Source organism: Bradysia coprophila, unplaced genomic scaffold, assembly GCF_014529535.1.
Source record: "Bradysia coprophila strain Holo2 unplaced genomic scaffold, BU_Bcop_v1 contig_297, whole genome shotgun sequence".
NCBI lineage: Eukaryota > Metazoa > Arthropoda > Insecta > Diptera > Sciaridae > Bradysia > Bradysia coprophila.
Genome location: NW_023503555.1, coordinates 8939012 through 8956541, shown reverse-complemented (window position 1 = coordinate 8956541; position 17530 = coordinate 8939012). Strand labels below are relative to the sequence as shown.

Sequence of the window (17530 nt, the reverse complement as noted above, 5' to 3'; positions counted from 1 at the left end):
TCTTTTTATCGACGTCGGTTTCGCCTCGGATCGCTAAATTTCACACACGAAGTACTGGTTATGAAATGCAATGTACTAATTCATACGAGTAATGCAACTTTGACTTGCTTCAAATGGGAGATAAAGTAGAATGTTTAAAAAATGCAAAACTTACGCCTGACCACATTGTCATATGATTTTTTTGGCAGAGTGTTTAGCCCGTTACGTTCACTGTTCGACGTCGAAATAGTTACCTTCTTAACTCATTCCCTCATTTCTTTTAATGAATAAAATATCTACGGAATGCAATAAAAGGACTGTGCAAATTCGTCAGTGTATGTTTGCGACACCGGAAAATCGGATAATTGGTTACCATCTCAACAAACAACGAATAATTGTTATAATTAGCTCTATCGGTATATTGGCTCTTTGTGACGTCGAATCGAATGGGATTAATTGTCATGCGCGACAAATTTAATTGAGCCGTAATTCAATTTAATTGTGATCGAACGGTAACATCAGTCTATTCGTTCAGTATTCACTTTGCTATCAGTTGCATCGCCCTGACAAAAAAACGTGATTCATTATGGTGAGTCGAATACGGAATTTCATTTTGATTGAATTTTTTGTGGTGAAGAAAATAAATGGAATTTGTGTGGAAAGTGATTAGGAGTGATAAAGTGGAAAACGTTGTTAAAGTACAGATGATGGCAATTGCGTTCGAAATTTTATTTGATCCAAAGAGATCGTGTTTCGTGCTTATGTAACGTCAACTTATGTAATTTTTAATAAACTCATTTCCTCCTAAGTAATGGCGGACTAGCCAGGTGCTAAGTTTTAAAAAAATGGGACAGCCAGAACATTCAATGACTTCATTACCACTACGTTTACAATTTTCCTTTTCATAATTGTTGAATTTCTTTGACAAAATTAATTCAGTTTTCTCTCTTTTCAGCCAGATCTACGACGAGACGATATTGAAGGTAATTCAAGTACTTTTATGATCTAATCAAATTTGGAGTCATCCATCAATCCCCACTATTTCTTAGATTTTTGGACTATCTTGTCCTTTGTCTCAGTTTTTTCCTCTTCCTCGTTTTTTCCTAATCAGGGCGGGCGCACCAGTCTCCGGATATATAAAGTAGTCGAATACCTATTGTCTTTCGATGATATCTTTTTTAGTAATGAAAGAACCATAAGTGACCGACTATTGGTCCATGTGCCGAGACTAGTGCCTTTACCCTACTAGCGAAATTTTGTAGGGTCTTTTTCGGCTAAATATCTCACCCATCGAATACCTAATTTTCTAGCACATTTACAGCGAACATGATTTATGGATGACCCCTTATCTGATTGATTGAATGTCTGATTTTTAAATTAGAATCTATTCTTGCATCGAATTGGTGATTAACATTTCGATTTCTATTTTTGTAACGGGATTACTTTTGTGGTGTACTCTTGCAACGACTGACTTACAATCTGTCGTTCAATGCGAACTTTTTTTATTTTTTGCGTCGTTCGTTTCGTTTTCTTGAACTTATCTTTTTCTTTTGCTTTTAAGATGCTGAATTCGTATTCACAATCTACGATTGCGATGGAGAGCAAAACAAAATCGATGCCAATGATCTTGGAGATGTGTTAAGAGGTATTAATTCGGAATTAATTTCCCAATTTTTTATTTGAGAGAGAGATAGAGAGAAAAGGAAACATTCCAAGTTCCAAGCGTTTAACTGTTCTCTTTCTGTAGCACTCGGTTGCAATCCAACCCTGGCATATATCAAAAAACTTGGCGAAACAGAAAAGCGTGGCGAGAAAATTATTCCGATCGAAGAATTTCTGCAAATATTCAACGAAGTGAAAAATCAAAAAGATCAAGGCTGTTACGAAGATTTCATCGAATGTTTGAAATTGTACGACAAAAGAGAGGACGGCAAAATGGTACTCGCTGAATTAAGTTACGCTTTGCTTGCGTTAGGTAAGTGGGTCAGAGTGACACTAGTTTTACGCACACGAGTGCAATGCACTCCAAAAATAAACATTTTGTGTAATAATAGGTGAAACGTTGACCCAAGATCAAGTAGATGCGGTCTTTGCTGATTGTATGGGCGAAGAGAATGATGACGGTGAAGTCGATTATATTCGTAAGTGTAGTTCGAATCGGTGATTATGCAAATCGAGTTTTCTCCACTTAGTGTGTTGAAGCCATACAATGTATATTTTGTGTGAAGGATCGTTCATACATTTTTGTGTGAAGAAGTTTGATCGACCGGTACTACGACTTAAATTCAAATTCAATTTTCAGCATTCTTGGCGAAAATGTGTGGAAAGGAATAAAGAGAAAACTGACTGGACATCATCACATGGCTTTTCTCTGTTATTCTCTAATCGACATTGACGAACACATATTTAATGAACAATGGACACGCATTCTTCCAATCGATCGTACAACAAATTCCTAATAAAATTCGTTTTGCATTGGATATCGATTTCAATTATACTACTACCCAACAAAGAAATGGTAAACAAATTAGCAGTAGGGACTTTGTCAATATAATGAAGCTACGCAAAAAAAAAATATTTGTTTGTGGTTTTCTTTTGAACGACTCACCTGACTCCGCGCGAATGAAAAGTTAAAAAATTGTTTCCCCTCCCATGTGCACTTATTTTTGGTGATTTTCCATCTCTGCTCTCTTTTACAATATGATATCAGCTACACGAGCCGTACAGGGTCGTCTAGGGTGTCATTAGAAAGGTAATCACACGTACTATTGATCCGAATAGTGACTTATTTGAATAGCATTAAGTTGAGAAATTTCGTCCCACCCACTAGTGAAAACATCTCTGGTTAATTGTTTACTTAGCTGTGAGATTCTATTAGATTAAGTGGGTGAATTTACTTTCATGGATTCCGGCACCTTGGCGATGGACCCACAAATTATATCACTTTCGGCATGAAATCATTTATGAAAGATATCTCATTCATATATGATGAAATCTAGTATACGCAACAACCATCCGAAATCATAGATGGAGCTGCTGAATTACAATTGAGATGAGATTTGCATGAACCGATTTTTTTTTAAATTGGGAAATGTCATTTTGTTGCGGTTAGTGCATAACTCTCTTCAATTGTGAATCTTGCTTCATTTACATATAAGGTATTTGACAAAGCAGATATAGTGTGGATGTAATGCCTGGCCCGAAAAGGCCCTTCGGGGTAAACTTGAAAGGGCCCACGAATTCGGGCGACCAATTAAGCTTGGAGAAAATCGTAATATTTTCTTATCCATTAAAATCCGATTGGAGCGAAATTTGTTTGTAATTCGAATCTTCAGGCCTTTAGAGTTTACAAAAATTAGATTGAAGTACAGAAATTTTTCAACATAGCATTCGATTTTATCGTAAAATTGCACAGTCGTACTTATTTCCAAAACGTTACATTCAGAATTGTAATTATTTTTCTCAGTTAATACTAAAATTGATGGAAAAATTTCGAGATTTCTTGGTTAAGTAGTGAAACTCTTCTTCATTCTTATCGAGGAAAGAAAATCTCCTCCAACCTTAAAGACCTTTACGCGCGACATAATAAATTCGATGCTAATGACACCCCTGTTTAAAATGGTTTACTTGTGTCTCACAAAATATTGTGCCTATCACAAAACGGATGGCCTAGGTTTCTAAGCAATTTTATGTTTTTAAATAAAGCGATAGATGGCGTTTGTATCAAACTTTCGTACCACGGTACATCTGACTGGTTATATACGGCATTACCTCTGCCCATATCTACTTTGGAGAAAGTCTATATGACGACTTCAACTTAACAAAAAAAAAAATTTCAAGATGAATTTTCATCCGATGTGTAATGTTATGTTATGCATTTATCAAATTTGATGTCACCGCCTTCATGGGTGTCCTAACCTGTTCTTTTAGAATTTTGGTACCGGCTTCTGTCAAAGTATAGTCAGTTTCATGATAATATACCAGTCGAAGAGTCTGTTTGATAGTTTGTGACATTATAAAATGTACATTACTTTGACATAAGCTGTCGACGCACTAACTTCGTATTATCTAATTGTTTGCTTCCGTGTCTACGCGCGAAATTATCAAGAATTTTACAAGTCCAACGTCACATTGCGTATCAAATTCAATTTTCTTGTATTGTTTAAAATTTGAGCTTTTAAGCAATAAACAATGGAGCAGAAAAATATGAAAACTGATTTCGCACAAGAGAGCACTGCGAATTTTGGTAATTCAAGAGCCAACGAGGAATGTGCAATAGTAAAAAGTCCACCCAATCAACAGTCATGTGAGGTAACGAGCTAATTTTTCTTTATTCAATTTGAGTGCAGGATGGTTTCCCTTTAGAGACGCTCAAAAAAATGTTCAATTTTCTATACCCTTCTCGATTTCCAATGCGTGGCTGCATTGAAAAAGGAAATATTTTTATGGGCAATCGTTCAGATTAATGCGTCCTAAGACTCGCGGCATCAGCACCATATTTGCCGGATGAAGTAATACAATGAGAGCTGCGGGAATTTCGATCACAAAAATAATGGCAAGGGTATCACATTGGCAGCGTCCAGAGCGGCCTTTAAAACCGACTCTTATAAATCCTTGAAATTTTCGAAACTACTTTTAGCATTCACTCAGCATTCTTGTCGGTCTGGGCCGTGAAAGAGTGTTCATTAATGACGTCCGCATTAAGGGTAGATGGGGTCATTCAATACAAACAAAAGATATGGTGTGTCTAACATAATAAGTCGTTTTATTCGGTAATGCCACTTAATTTGCTGTCATTCCATCCCCTAGAAGCCGTCGTTCACATATTCCTTCTATCTCGCCACAGGTGTACTAACTACTTATCATTTCTTACGTTTCGAACAAACCAACGTTGTCCCATCGCACCCGCCAAATTGACTAAAAGACTCTTATTGAATTTTCCTATTTTGTTCCAAGGGTGATCAAATGTCAATCATAGACGCAGTGACGAGAAATGTGTAATTATCCTGAGGCACAAAAAAGAATTTCATTGACTGACCCCTGCGAAAAGTAACCATTACATAGCAGTTTAACTCCTGCGAAAATGATCCATTACGTGAAGAATATTTTCGGTTAATTTTACTTGAATTCTTTTCTGACACTCAGCTTTTACATGGGCAATATACCACATTGGATCCTGCTACGTAATTGATTTATTCGGAAACAATCATGTGATACTTGCCAACTCATTTGCGCGTTTTTGACCAACGTACCTTTTTGAATTGTCAGCGCACTTACGGCGTTAATATAAACCATAGTCATCAACATCAAACTGATGTATTCGGCCTACTTGTATTATCCCAAGAATATGGCCACCAAACCATTCAATAGAATAAAATATCTTCAACGACGGCAATATAAGAACCTATTATTAAGGAATTTAGCTCCATAAAATCCAATAAAATTCCATAAATTCCATATAAATAGGCCCTGATCAATATTTGTTATTCATCAGCTTCTGCCAAAGTATTGTGAATTTCATGAACTTTGACATAAGCTGATGCCGCACACATGGCTTGGACTTTGTTTGTTTACTTTTATCAAGATTTGACACGAATCAATTATGATCAAAAATCATTTCGTCTGACTGTGAACACATTCCTTTTCATCGCTACAGCAATCTCGTAATATCCAGCACATCTGTGCTTGCTTCCTATTGTCTACCCGAGTAACTAGTCCCTTCAGTGTCGTTCATGCAGAACAAGTTCTACAGAGTAATTAACTGAATTGCCAGTAAAGTCGTAGCAAAAATGGAGACGCAACATATGAAGAATTACTTTGCTCCAGCGAGCATCGGGCAAATCGGTAATGCAATACGTACAAATGCGGATCCTGCTATTGAACATTCATCTGAGGTAACGAATTTATGTTTAAATTGCTTTCTTTTGGATTTACTAGAACATTTACATAAAAATTGAATGAATGGTTGCACCGTATGTTACGTGTTACCAAAGTTCAAGCATTGATTTTTTTAAAATTAAAATTCCCAAAAATAAGCCATGAGCTCTAGTGTCTGGTAACATAAGCGATTTTATCTTGTTAAGAGGCATGACCACTTAGCTGAGATTATAGAGTATACTGACGTGGCACTAATGTGAAACCATGCAGGGGACAAAACATATTTCTAACATTGACTTTGGTTAGATGAAGTTCAGAAAAATTATATTGCCGCTGGCCGCTCACGGGCAAAACCAAAGTCGGCCACTCTGTCTCCTCTAGTTGGCTAGAGTTTTACACAAACTAAAAAGTGTAACGTGACTTTTTGATTGGTCGAGTCTGCAGAGACATCGATGCTTAGCCAAAATTGTAGCCAACATTTGCGTGTTTCGTATTTCATTTTTGATGATATTTTTTCGAAGCTCTGAGAAAAGTCAACAATGAAAAAATCCATAAACTCCTCCTGCTCCGTTTTCTCAGAGCTGCCCAAACTGCTACTATTTTCTGTTGAAAGCTAACATATTCGTGGTCGTTATTGTGGTGCTATATTTTTGAAATGGGATTTTGGTGGAAAGATATCATCAAAAGTATTTAAAAAACGCCCAAATGTATCTTCTTCTTCTTCTTCCCAAATGTATGCTTTTCAACAAAGCATCGATGCTTCTTAAGGTAAAGAAAATTTATGTTCCTTGGCTTTGAGATATTAAAAAGCGAGACTGTTGTGCCGTAAGTAAAGTTCATTTTACGACCGCTGAAACGACTCGTGTCACACGAGTTAGGACGGTCTATGCACCAATAATCAGCACCAAAGATCCCATTTTTTTTCAGGAGCCCATGACTAAAAATTCGAGATACAGCGAACCGATTGCAAGCAGTTCAAATCGGACACCCAACATTCGAAAAAAGACATCATTCAAAGATTTGCCTCCTGAAGTACGTAATGCAGTTGATGGGGAAATTTCGACATCCACAGATGATTCGTGTTTTGTCAATACAGTGACGTCTTTCCGGGTCTTACTAATTTGTCTATTGTTTTCAGATGGTTGAAGAGGTACTCAGTAATGCTTTCACACTCGATCTACTGCATTGTCGACTAGTTAATCGTCAATGGAACGAAATCTCATCACGAATCATCCAGGAACGTGACGACATAAGTTTATGCTTTGAATACAGTTTGGGAAGATACGTCCAAAGATTCCAACAACGACAATGCAAACCATGCTCGCTCAACATACGCAGATCGGTTCCTGCATTAAGCGTCAAGCATTTGACTGATCTTGTGATTTGTTTAAACGAGTCACCACTTTTCCCGTTCACAAGTTATCGATTCGATCAGTTGACTACAGACTTACTTGTGAGCATGATCGATTTCATAAGAAATTGGGGCAACCGCGTTCGCTCGCTCAGAGTTTCCTTCTCAGATTCGAGAGGAAACGTAGAGATTTTGCTCAAGATGCTTTGTGGAAGACTTCCAAATTTGAAGAAGCTTACGTTTGGCCCTAGTTCGCCGATTCCAACCACGATTTCTCTTTCGTTTGATTCACATCAGTTACGACTTCCTAAGCTAGAAGTTTTGTGCATTCCGAACGATAACTTCCGAATCTACGGAACGATGGTCGAAGACATTCTCACAGCTTCGTCAAACTTAAAAACATTTTTAATGATAGAACAGGCTGTGTCGCCCAATGATATGGAAATTTTATACAAATCGGAAAAGTTGCATTGTCTCAAAGATCTTAAGATTGTTGTCACAGAAGAACTAATTGCTTATTGGAAGGAGTCACCCGATCGCTTTGAGCTACAGTTGCGATCCTTAAGTTTATCATTTAATGACATAATTTACCTAGACCATGAACTGAACTCTAGCGCAAGCGAGATCGTAAACCGGTTGTTTCATTCGAGCAGAAATACTTTACAGACTCTAGTCACTCAACCGCTGGGACCGCTAATTGGATTAGTTTTTCCGAAATTCGACCGACTGCGACAGCTACGTCTACGACAAGAACTGACCCAGAAAGACTATCAGATATTTCCATTTTCATTCGATTGGCCCCACAAGTTGCCAAATATAAACGAGTTGGGTAAGGCGATCATTTTGGGCCAGTGACACGATGGATGGTAAAACTTTTAAATTTCAGATGTTGACATTCTAAGCGACGAACATAATCTGATGTTCGACGAATCCCTGAAATGCTTGCCGAATATTGAGATTTTGCGAGTTTCGTGGAAGAGAAACCGACATGTCTTCGCGGAACTGATTAAAAGGACGCCGAATGTCAAGACTCTGGCAATAAGAGATGATTACAGTTTTTGGTTTCGACGGGTTCGACATATCAATTTTGAAGAGATTTCCACATATTTACCGAAGTTGGAGAATCTCAGTTGGCAAATTCACATCAAAAACAGTTTTTGGTACAAATTGGATGCGGTGATCACTGGACTTCCCGCGAATTTTTGTAAATCATTGGCAGAGGAGTTTCGAAATGAGAACGATCTGTCCGCGGATAAGGTCTCAAAATATTGGAAGCGATGCAACCCATCAATTCACGATTTAACAGGTAAAAAGGAGCTATAATCGGAACGGGTCGGGTTCGGTCTGACCGGAACTAAGATTACAGGTTCAATCTAAAATTGATCTGACCCTGAAATTTTTAATGTTGGGTTCAGCACAAACCGGATCCGAACCTGAACTTTCACTTTTATGTTTGACCCGAAATTTTGTGTGAAAATTTGTGATTTCCGGTGTAACTTCGGACTATCCGAACCCGGCCTGATCCAACCTGAACATTTCAGGTTCAGGTCAAAACCGAAAGTAAGAGTTCAGATTCGGATCGGATCGGCTAAATAAGCAATTTCAGGTTCAGGTCGAGTTTGGGTCGAACCTTAAATCTTAGTTCAGGTCCAAGTTGAAATCCGGTTAGGTGAAACCGAACCCGATCCGAGCGCTTTAAAGGACCAAGATCAAGTTGGAACGTATTTGCAACCTTTTCATTTCTTCTTCCCATTGTCGCTTAGAATTGAAGACTCTCCACATACACTTTGATAAGTGCACTTACTACATCAAAGATGAAGACGATGACAGCGATGACGGAAACCGAGATGAAGCTGGATTCGACCCGGACAGCATTTTTTACGAAACTGGTTTCACCAAGGTCAGCCAGTTTCTAGGGTTCGACCAAATGCCAAATTTGGAGATTGAGATTCACCATCGCAGGTTCAACAAGTGTACCAGCTTAGATACGAATTTGTGATTGAGGAGGAGAAGACGTTTACGAAACGTTGTACATGATGATTGAATGATGGAGAAAGCTATTCTAACTGTAGCATATGACGATAAAATAAAATATGGCGCTTGTACCGGTTACGGTGGGTGTAAAGAGATTTTGACTGAACTCAACGCTCTTTGCTATTATAATTATGGAATTTGTTCATGAAATTTTCGCTGACAAGAGGATCGCCACCGGTTTCGAGTAGATCATTGCAATCAAGAGACTGATAGAACAAGTTAAGACACTTACGAAGGCGGGTGAAAAACAAATCTTGACAATTCAGAAAACAAAATTTTTTTTGGTAAGTTGAAATCGTCATAAAAAATTTTCCAAACCTATAGTTGGCGTACAGGAAAATTTTGATCACACCCCCTTCGTGATGTGTCTTAACCTGTTCTTTCAGAACCTTGATTGCAATACCCTCTCTAGCAACCTAACTACATTTATTAAGGCGGTAAAAATGCAACATAGCCTTTGCATTTTACATGTAAAATTAGAAATTAGACAACTGTGCATCGTTCTGCAAACAAAGGAATAAGATGGTATTTTAGCAGCGTCAAGACGAAGTATGTTTGCTTGAGGGTTTTTACATTTTTAGTGCACTTTTAAATATAGACAAGTACAGTTTTATAGAAATACGCAAAAATAATTGTCAGATATTATTCTTTTCGCAATTCCGGTCCAATTCCGGCTAAATTTTTATAATAAAAATCTTGCATTGACCAGAAATCGAACCCCCGACACCAAAAGGTTTTTGAACACAAAGCAGCGACTATAGCCGTTCGGCTATAGAGTCACACAATTGCACCGAACGTATTGTTGAAGCGTATATACCATTATGAATGAGAGATATATACGACATGTAGAAGAAAACATAGGCTAAAATTTTATGTGTTGGTCGTACCGAATTTGAACTTAGCTGTCAAAATTGTATGAGACGATGGTTAAGCATTGACAACTCGATTTCATTCAACGCGTCTCTTTACATCACATTGCATTTTTCTGCTGTGAGACATTGAGTAAAAAACAACTTTGTTTGGTAGGACCCAAATCGTTAAAATGTAGGCATTTGTTCGCTTTTTTGGATAACTCATCTCTCTCTGCTATCGAGAACTTGCATAGCACTAGCACACCCATTACCTATTACTCGTCGTGAGACGGAATGAGGCTAATGCTTCTATACAAATATTGAATATTTAACGATAAAATTAACATTTTTTGCCGGCTTGTCTTTATTTGCCAGCTGCAGAATATTATTTGTGACAAATGGTTGTTTGTTTTAACGATTATTTTTGACAATAACACATATTGATCATGCGGATATTATCGCAGCAATAACGTGGATTTTAATAAATTGTATTGTTCTAGAATAGGCAATAGGCACATGTGTTCATTCTCAGTAATTTTGCAATAATATTTACTAAAAGCATTCCAATTCGTTTAAAGGAAAAGGTACGTAAAGCCACCAATTTGACTCGTCAAACGAAATGCAAGAAGTTCGATAAGTATCAGGATTTCAGCGGAATAGCTTCTATAATCTGGTACGGAGGTGCGGGAAATGAAAGGTATTGACAAGACGAAACATAAAACAGTAGCTATTGACAAGAAAGCAAGACAAACCGCATATTTTTCTATTTTTCCCGCACCTCCCCATGCCTTTTCCCAAATTCAACGATTAATAGCCATGGCTATCGGTCAAAGTTATTTTTAAACGATGCAAAATAACATTTAGAAAGAAAGAATGTTATTTCACATGCCTCAATTGATCATTGATTTGATATCGTAGTTTCAAGAAAGGTCTTTCAGTACCTTTTTCAATTTTTGTGACGACGAAGAGAATCAGAGAATCTTCACAAATTACACGAGAAGAAAAGAGAGAGAGAGAGAGAGAGAAAGACAGGTATAGTCATTTTCGTATTTAACAAATTTTTAAAATCAGAAATAAATTAATTAAAAACATCGAGTGCGAAGTACTTTATTAGGCTATAGATGTGTACTTATGACACAAGGCCGCAGCTTACGAACATTATGATATCGAGTAGCATAAACTTAGTAAATGGCGCAAACTTCCACTCGGAAGCGGGGTCAATATAAACATTTTAGGTAAAAAAGGTCTTTGATAGTTGACTCCACATTAATTCAAATAACAATGCTAAATAACTTGACACCAGGCTGCCTTTTTGGGGTTTTAATAAGTTAAACGAAAATGATGACGAATCCTGATGAAACAATTGATTTCGATAAAGTGGATACAGTACCTAACAATGTATCCGACACTCATTTTAAACTTAAAAACCAGGCTGCCACTAATATCTAGACTTTTTTCAAAAATTATCGAAATTCGAAAAACCTCTTCTCTTCTCATCCTGCTTCAACGTTATAATATTAGATTACTTTGGAAAATCTATGTAAAGACAATCTAAACAATGAATGGTACTCAGAGTGGGCTTTAACTTGTATAATTCTAGGATTTTGAGGGCGTTTGTCGGTTTGCGATAAGTGACGATATTCTCCAAATGTGACGCAAGTTCTTGTGTATGCTTACAAAACAATTGATATGATTTTAGGTGACGCATTCAGCGCCTCAACGCAAATATTTTATCAATAAAATATTTAATAAGGAAAATTGACACGAAGAAATAGTTGTCTGACAAGTGTTTGCCACTAAATTGAAAGATATGTTCAGAAGGAAAGACAAGAAAGCCGAATCATCTGCCACTTTTTGACGCATTTTTTTGGTAAACGTAGAAGTGAAAAAAGGATATCAATTATTTTAAAAGTATGCACCAAGACTTCCGACACGTTATTAAGGGTTCTTGACACACAGAGACACTTATCACTCACTATTTTCACTCAATATCAATGTGATATAACAAATCATCTTGCTTTTATCACTACATACTAGACGAAATGCAGGTAGTAGTGGTTCAAATTAGGGACTCAGATGGAACCAGCTATAGAATGAAAACAATTCATTTCAAGCGAAAGCAAATAAGGCGTAAATTCGATTCTCATAGCCAAACTGTTTAAATTCACTTCCCACGATCTGAATGAATTAAAGGTTCGAAACAGTCATTCCCGCCTTTGCCTGTACTACATTTGTGGTTCTTCCTTCAACTTAACCTGTTACAGACGGCAAGAATATAACCAGTATTATTATAGGGTCTATTACTTTCATCTATCAAAGTGTTTTTAATCGGTTGATTGCAAATCTTCTACTTCAATTTTGTAACATGCGTTTTACTATATAAAGGACCATATTACCCAGAGTTTGTCATTATTTTTGTCGTTGTTATCGATAACAGATGGTATGTGACAAGTTTATTACATGTTGACTTTTATTGGAATGGAATTGTCTAATATCTTAAAGATAAATAAGCATTTTCACTTCCGAGAACTTGCGTCACGAACCGAGTACCCGTGGTGAGACGAAATGCGGTTAATGCTACTTTACAAATATTAAATATTTGACGAAAAAATTAAACAATTTAGCCGGCTTGTCTTTATTTGCCAGCTGCAGAATATATTCTGTGTTTTTTGACAATAACACATTGATCATGCGGATATTATCGCAGCAATAATGTGGTTCATAGTTGGGATGTTCTAGAATGGCCACATGTTCTCATTCTCATTAGTTGCAATAATATTTACTAAAAGCATACCAATTGAATTTTTTTAAACAAAAGAATGCAAAGCCAAATTGACACGTGAAAATAAATGCAAGAGATTTAATCTTGCAATAGGTTAACCCAAATTCAATACTCATTCGATTGGGGGATTTGGTTTGACTTAGAAAGGCGATTATTATAGTTCAGCTCCAGGCCCAGACTGATTATTAAAAGGTGCGTCGGGCGAAGATTTACTCGGATGAGGCGTCAATTTAGACATTTTAAGTTAAAACGATTTGCCCGATTAGCCCAAATGAGTAGGTCTGCTCAGCTCTGACAAATTTGAACGAAGAGTCAGCCTGATTTCAAAATCCTGATTTCGATAAGTGGATCCAGTACCTAACAACGTATCCTACACTCATTTTCAACTTGACACCAGGTTTTGCCCCCCATATCTACACCTTTTTTAGAGATAGCTGGTGCCTCAAAAGTTATCGCAATTTGGAAAACCTCTTCTCATCCTGCTTCAATGTTGTAATATTATATTAGGTTGGAATTCTGGGAGGCGTTCGAGTATGCAAAAACAGAAACCTAGATCACTTGAATTTTCCAGTTCTCAGCCTATAACGTCGGAGTACTCGGTTCTAGAATAACAGCCTAGCTCCAAGTTGACTGACTAACAGACTAAAATACAGACCACAGCAACTGCTAATTCCAACTTTTTCGTGATCCTGTAACTTGATCTCAAGATTCAATCATTTCATGCATTAATAATGGATTACCCTATATAAACCGTAGGGCAGGTACTCACGATGACAGAAGATTAGCAATTTCCGAAAGCCAAGAAATCCAATATTCCCGACATCAAAACACAACATTTTTATGTACTTTTGTGATGACCATTTAAATTTATACCGCGCATGGCATGATTAATGTGTTGTTTAAAAAATGTCGAATAACAATTAAAGGCTTCGTTTATTCGCAGCTGTATCAATGAAGAATTGGAAATACTTTTTCAAATTTTACCTATATAAGGCCTAATTATTTCAATAAAACTCAAATCACTTAGTAGCGTCCTACCATAACGTTCATAGAGTCTTTGAGAAAGTTTGAAAATATAATTTTACAATTTGAATAAATATGTTTGTGTTAAAGTTGACAACATTTTTCGTCGTATTATCCCTTGTTGGATTCTGTGTGACAGCACAAGAGTGTGGCGTGTGTGACGAAAACGTAGATGGAGCAGATGCTGTAGTTGGCAGCGGAGCTGCAGGTGGTGTCGGCAAAATCGGGGCAAATGGTCTACCTGGATGTCCTGGATGTCGTGGTGGTAATGGAGGAAAGGGTGATGGATCAGGCGCGGGTGGAGCTGGTGCAGTCGGTGGAAATGGTGGAGATGGGATTGAAGGAGGAAAAGGTAAGGAAAAATATTGAATATAACTAGAATTTACTTTTTCTTGTGTGTGTTGTGTATTAGCTTCTGTCTTATACGCAAGTGGCTGATTATAAATCATAATCCAAATAACTATATTATATGCTCGAGATTTATAAAAATGTATAATTTCATGAAAGGCGGAGCTGGTGGTCCAGGTGGAAATGGTGGAAATTCCGGTTTAGATGGTATGTTAGTTGATAATGTAAAAATTTCGTACAATAAATTACTTGTTATTTTAGCTGGAGCTGGTGGTGTTGGCGGTTTAGGTGGAAATGGTGGTGCAGGAGAGCCGGCGGGAGATGGTGGAAAAGGAGGTAATTAGCTAGTCTAGTTCGAAGAATTTTGGAAAGTTGTACCTACCAAATTTTGTAAGATTCATGAAGCATTCGGGATGAAATAAAACCTCAACAACTTCTTTGATGACTCAGTGATGATCGCTTGATTTGTTATTATTATCTTTTGGGTGTTATTATCAACCGTGCGATGACGCCTGCAAAAGCTCCCAAAAATCAGATCATTTTTTGTGGTCTTGTTTTAATTTACTAAAACTGGTTGAATAGGCGATAATACCCTTTTTTGGGTGTTACCGTCCCACTAGGCTCTAATAACATACCGGTTGATATTAGGCGGAACATTATGTCATGTCATGTTATGACTACTTTAATGAGTAATTACAATCTGGTAACACCAATTTGATTTTAGGTAATGGCGGTTGTGCTCGTGGATCTACTGGAGGAGCTGCAGGAACTGGTGGAGGTGGTGGAAATGGCGGAGCAGGATCAGGTAAACATGTCTTGCTAAGATTGTGTACATAATTATGTACGTACTCTTTATGAGTTTGTTGAAGTAACATTATGACCTACACTTGTCAACGTATGTGCACACTGTACTACTTCAGCGACTACATTTATGTCTAAGCAAGGAAGCCAGTTTTCAATAGTTTTATTTTTCGACTCCTTAGGAAATGGTGGAGCCGGAGGTAGTGGTGGAAGTGGAGGATATTCTGGTAAACAAGGTGGAGGCGGTGGACTTGGTGGAGCTGCAGGAAGTGCAAGTGCACAGAAAGGTAACGATGGAATGAGTGGCACAAGTTGTAACGCTCCAATTGGCTCGCCACTGTGTGAATGTGGTTCTGAAACTACACCAGTTGATCCTACACCAGTTGATCCTACACCAGTTGATCCTACACCAGTTGATCCTACACCAGTTGATCCTACACCAGTTGATCCTACACCGGTTGATCCTACACCGGTTGATCCTACACCGGTTGATCCTACGCCAGTTACTCCTACTTCGAAGCCTGTTGATGGTGGGTGTAATGGAGGTAGACCAAGCTGCAGATGTCAATATGTGCGAAGGAGCAGACCATGCTCACAAATTTTGCCTATTACAGTCTAATTAAGAAAAATGTTAATTTGAATTAAATAAAAGTCATTGATGGGAAAGCAAATTTTTCCGTAAAAAGCGAACATTGAATAGTTTTTGTTAAACGTTTCTATTGCCAAGCTTTCGAGTTATGCGGTTTCGACCAAACGCCAAATTTAAAAGTGAGAATTCTCATAAATTTTTAAGAGAAGTAATTAAGCTGTTCGCACGAAAAGAAGAATTGATATGCAGAAAACATTTTAAATACAGCACTGAGAAAAAAGTTGACGGTTGCGTCCCCAGGTAATGTAATTTTTGATACAAAAATCACATTATCTGTGACAAGTAATGTGCTGTTATCTGTCGCAAGTAATAATCTGAAAACTTTTGTGTCAGTGAGGAGCCCGTACAGAAATTCTATTTTTCACTAAATTTTGGAAGCATGACAGAATTTCTAGAGGTTTACGGAAGCGAAATTCGCTGGCTGAAAGTTAAACGACCAGTTCTCACGAGAACGCTCGATATTTTGCGAAAATCAATTTTTGAAAAATTTCCAAATTTGAAGATGCTCACGTTTTTGTTAGAGTTACCGCCACGGCAAAGTAAAGTTTTTACGCGGAGAAACGAAAATGAATTGTTAATGTAAAATCAACGTTTAAAGAACTTTAATATATTTCACTTTGAAATTCGAAATTAATTAATCAAGGTTTATCAATTTCTAACGGAAATTAGTTTACTTAACGGTTGGGGCGAGTATAGGTCGGGATCGAATCGACAAGCTGTTTAATTCAGTAAATTTACTTGCCGACGCTCAACGCACGTATTTTTAGTACTACCATTGTAATCTAAGACTTCATTTAAATAGTGGAATTATTGGGGACACCGTCAATTCGGTTTTTGGTTTTTGTAAATTTACTACATTCAAAGTCAAAAATGAGAAAAGCGACTGGTTCGCTAAAATCCATTCACAAGATGAAAGCAGTGTTGTAAAGAAAAACCATTTCGATAGACATCCCCCTTGTGTGTAAAAGCGGAAGACCTTTTGGTAGAAAGGAAAAATCAGTTATCCTGTTACGGACGGATATCATCTCTTTTATCGGTACCATCTTCAGGAATAAACAATGAGCTCTGACTAGTACGGTCTTATATAGCAAAAAGCATCAAAGAAATGAAAAATCAAAGGTCTGAAATCAATTGATTGAAAATACTTGTGACAGTTGGGATCAAAAGTCGGTCTATTCCATCTGTCAAAGTGACGTTTTAAACGTCAAACCAAAAATTTTTAGCCAAATAATTACAAAATCGTTTATTTTTCTATAAGTCTCTTTTACTGATAGAATTAGTCGGGAAACAGACAAAAATTTTATAATTTATTTACATTCTTTACACAAAATAGAACAATTCTGCACACATAGAATTTCTTGTACGATAATTCAAATATATTTAAAAAGCATTTTAATAATTTTGTGCGACTTTCTTCTCAATATTTTTAAATAATCATAAGGACTGTCAGAAGACTGTCAGAAGGCAGTAAGTTTTTTTTAGAACAGTTTAGAACTTTCATTTACTAACACACACAAACAGTAACAAAGGCACATCGGAGCCGTGTTATAAAATTGCCGATTGTTGTATAAATTTGATGTGAGTTTTGTGAACTTTCATTTCAACTTTAAAAATATAAAATTGTGTGTTTTTCATATGTTGTAGAAGAATTATTTCCTTAAAATAAGCTTATTTGTCAAAATAAATTATAAAAAGTCGCTGTTTCCCGACTAATTGAGGAAAAATAGACGACTTCTTAATTATTTGGCAGAAAAATGTTGGTCTGACATTTTAAACGTCACTTTGACAGAAGGAATACAACGACTTTTGATCCCAACCGTCACACTTAGACTATA

At 37.0% G+C, this 17530-nt stretch overlaps 3 protein-coding genes across 3 annotated transcripts; all 3 read left to right on the top strand.

Moving 5' to 3' along the window:
• The first annotated feature begins 418 nt into the window (after nt 1–418).
• Nucleotides 419–2556, top strand: LOC119079126 (myosin light chain alkali-like). Its single transcript, XM_037186955.1, has 6 exons — nt 419–568; nt 935–962; nt 1541–1624; nt 1727–1954; nt 2034–2120; nt 2282–2556. Exons 1-6 carry the CDS (start codon nt 566–568, stop codon nt 2311–2313), a joined length of 462 nt encoding a protein of 153 aa, XP_037042850.1. The 5' UTR covers nt 419–565; the 3' UTR covers nt 2314–2556.
• A 2995-nt stretch (nt 2557–5551) lies between these two features.
• Nucleotides 5552–9341, top strand: LOC119079042. The gene is made up of 5 exons (XM_037186829.1): nt 5552–5873; nt 6784–6888; nt 6995–8036; nt 8094–8513; nt 8971–9341. The coding sequence occupies exons 1-5, from the start codon at nt 5769–5771 to the stop codon at nt 9204–9206; spliced, it is 1908 nt and encodes a 635-aa protein (XP_037042724.1). The 5' UTR covers nt 5552–5768; the 3' UTR covers nt 9207–9341.
• A 4520-nt stretch (nt 9342–13861) lies between these two features.
• Nucleotides 13862–15665, top strand: LOC119078645 (PE-PGRS family protein PE_PGRS5-like). The gene is made up of 6 exons (XM_037186240.1): nt 13862–14249; nt 14405–14452; nt 14507–14581; nt 14970–15050; nt 15229–15591; nt 15661–15665. Exons 1-6 carry the CDS (start codon nt 13973–13975, stop codon nt 15663–15665), a joined length of 849 nt encoding a protein of 282 aa, XP_037042135.1. The 5' UTR covers nt 13862–13972.
• Nucleotides 15666–17530: the final 1865 nt, after the last annotated feature.

Excerpts from the sequence above, each read along its gene's own strand:
- LOC119079126 (XM_037186955.1), top strand. Across the intron at positions 1,955-2,033 it reads TTACGCTTTGCTTGCGTTAG|GTGAAACGTTGACCCAAGAT; the intron begins GTAAGTGGGTCA and ends GTGTAATAATAG. Across the intron at positions 2,121-2,281 it reads CGGTGAAGTCGATTATATTC|CATTCTTGGCGAAAATGTGT; the intron begins GTAAGTGTAGTT and ends TTCAATTTTCAG.
- LOC119079042 (XM_037186829.1), top strand. The coding sequence starts at position 5,769 with ATGGAGACGCAACATATGAAGAATTACTTTGCTCCAGCGAGCATCGGG. Across the intron at positions 5,874-6,783 it reads CTATTGAACATTCATCTGAG|GAGCCCATGACTAAAAATTC; the intron begins GTAACGAATTTA and ends ATTTTTTTTCAG. Across the intron at positions 6,889-6,994 it reads TCAAAGATTTGCCTCCTGAA|ATGGTTGAAGAGGTACTCAG; the intron begins GTACGTAATGCA and ends TATTGTTTTCAG.
- LOC119078645 (XM_037186240.1), top strand. The coding sequence starts at position 13,973 with ATGTTTGTGTTAAAGTTGACAACATTTTTCGTCGTATTATCCCTTGTT. Across the intron at positions 14,453-14,506 it reads TGGAAATTCCGGTTTAGATG|CTGGAGCTGGTGGTGTTGGC; the intron begins GTATGTTAGTTG and ends TTGTTATTTTAG. Across the intron at positions 15,051-15,228 it reads AAATGGCGGAGCAGGATCAG|GAAATGGTGGAGCCGGAGGT; the intron begins GTAAACATGTCT and ends TCGACTCCTTAG.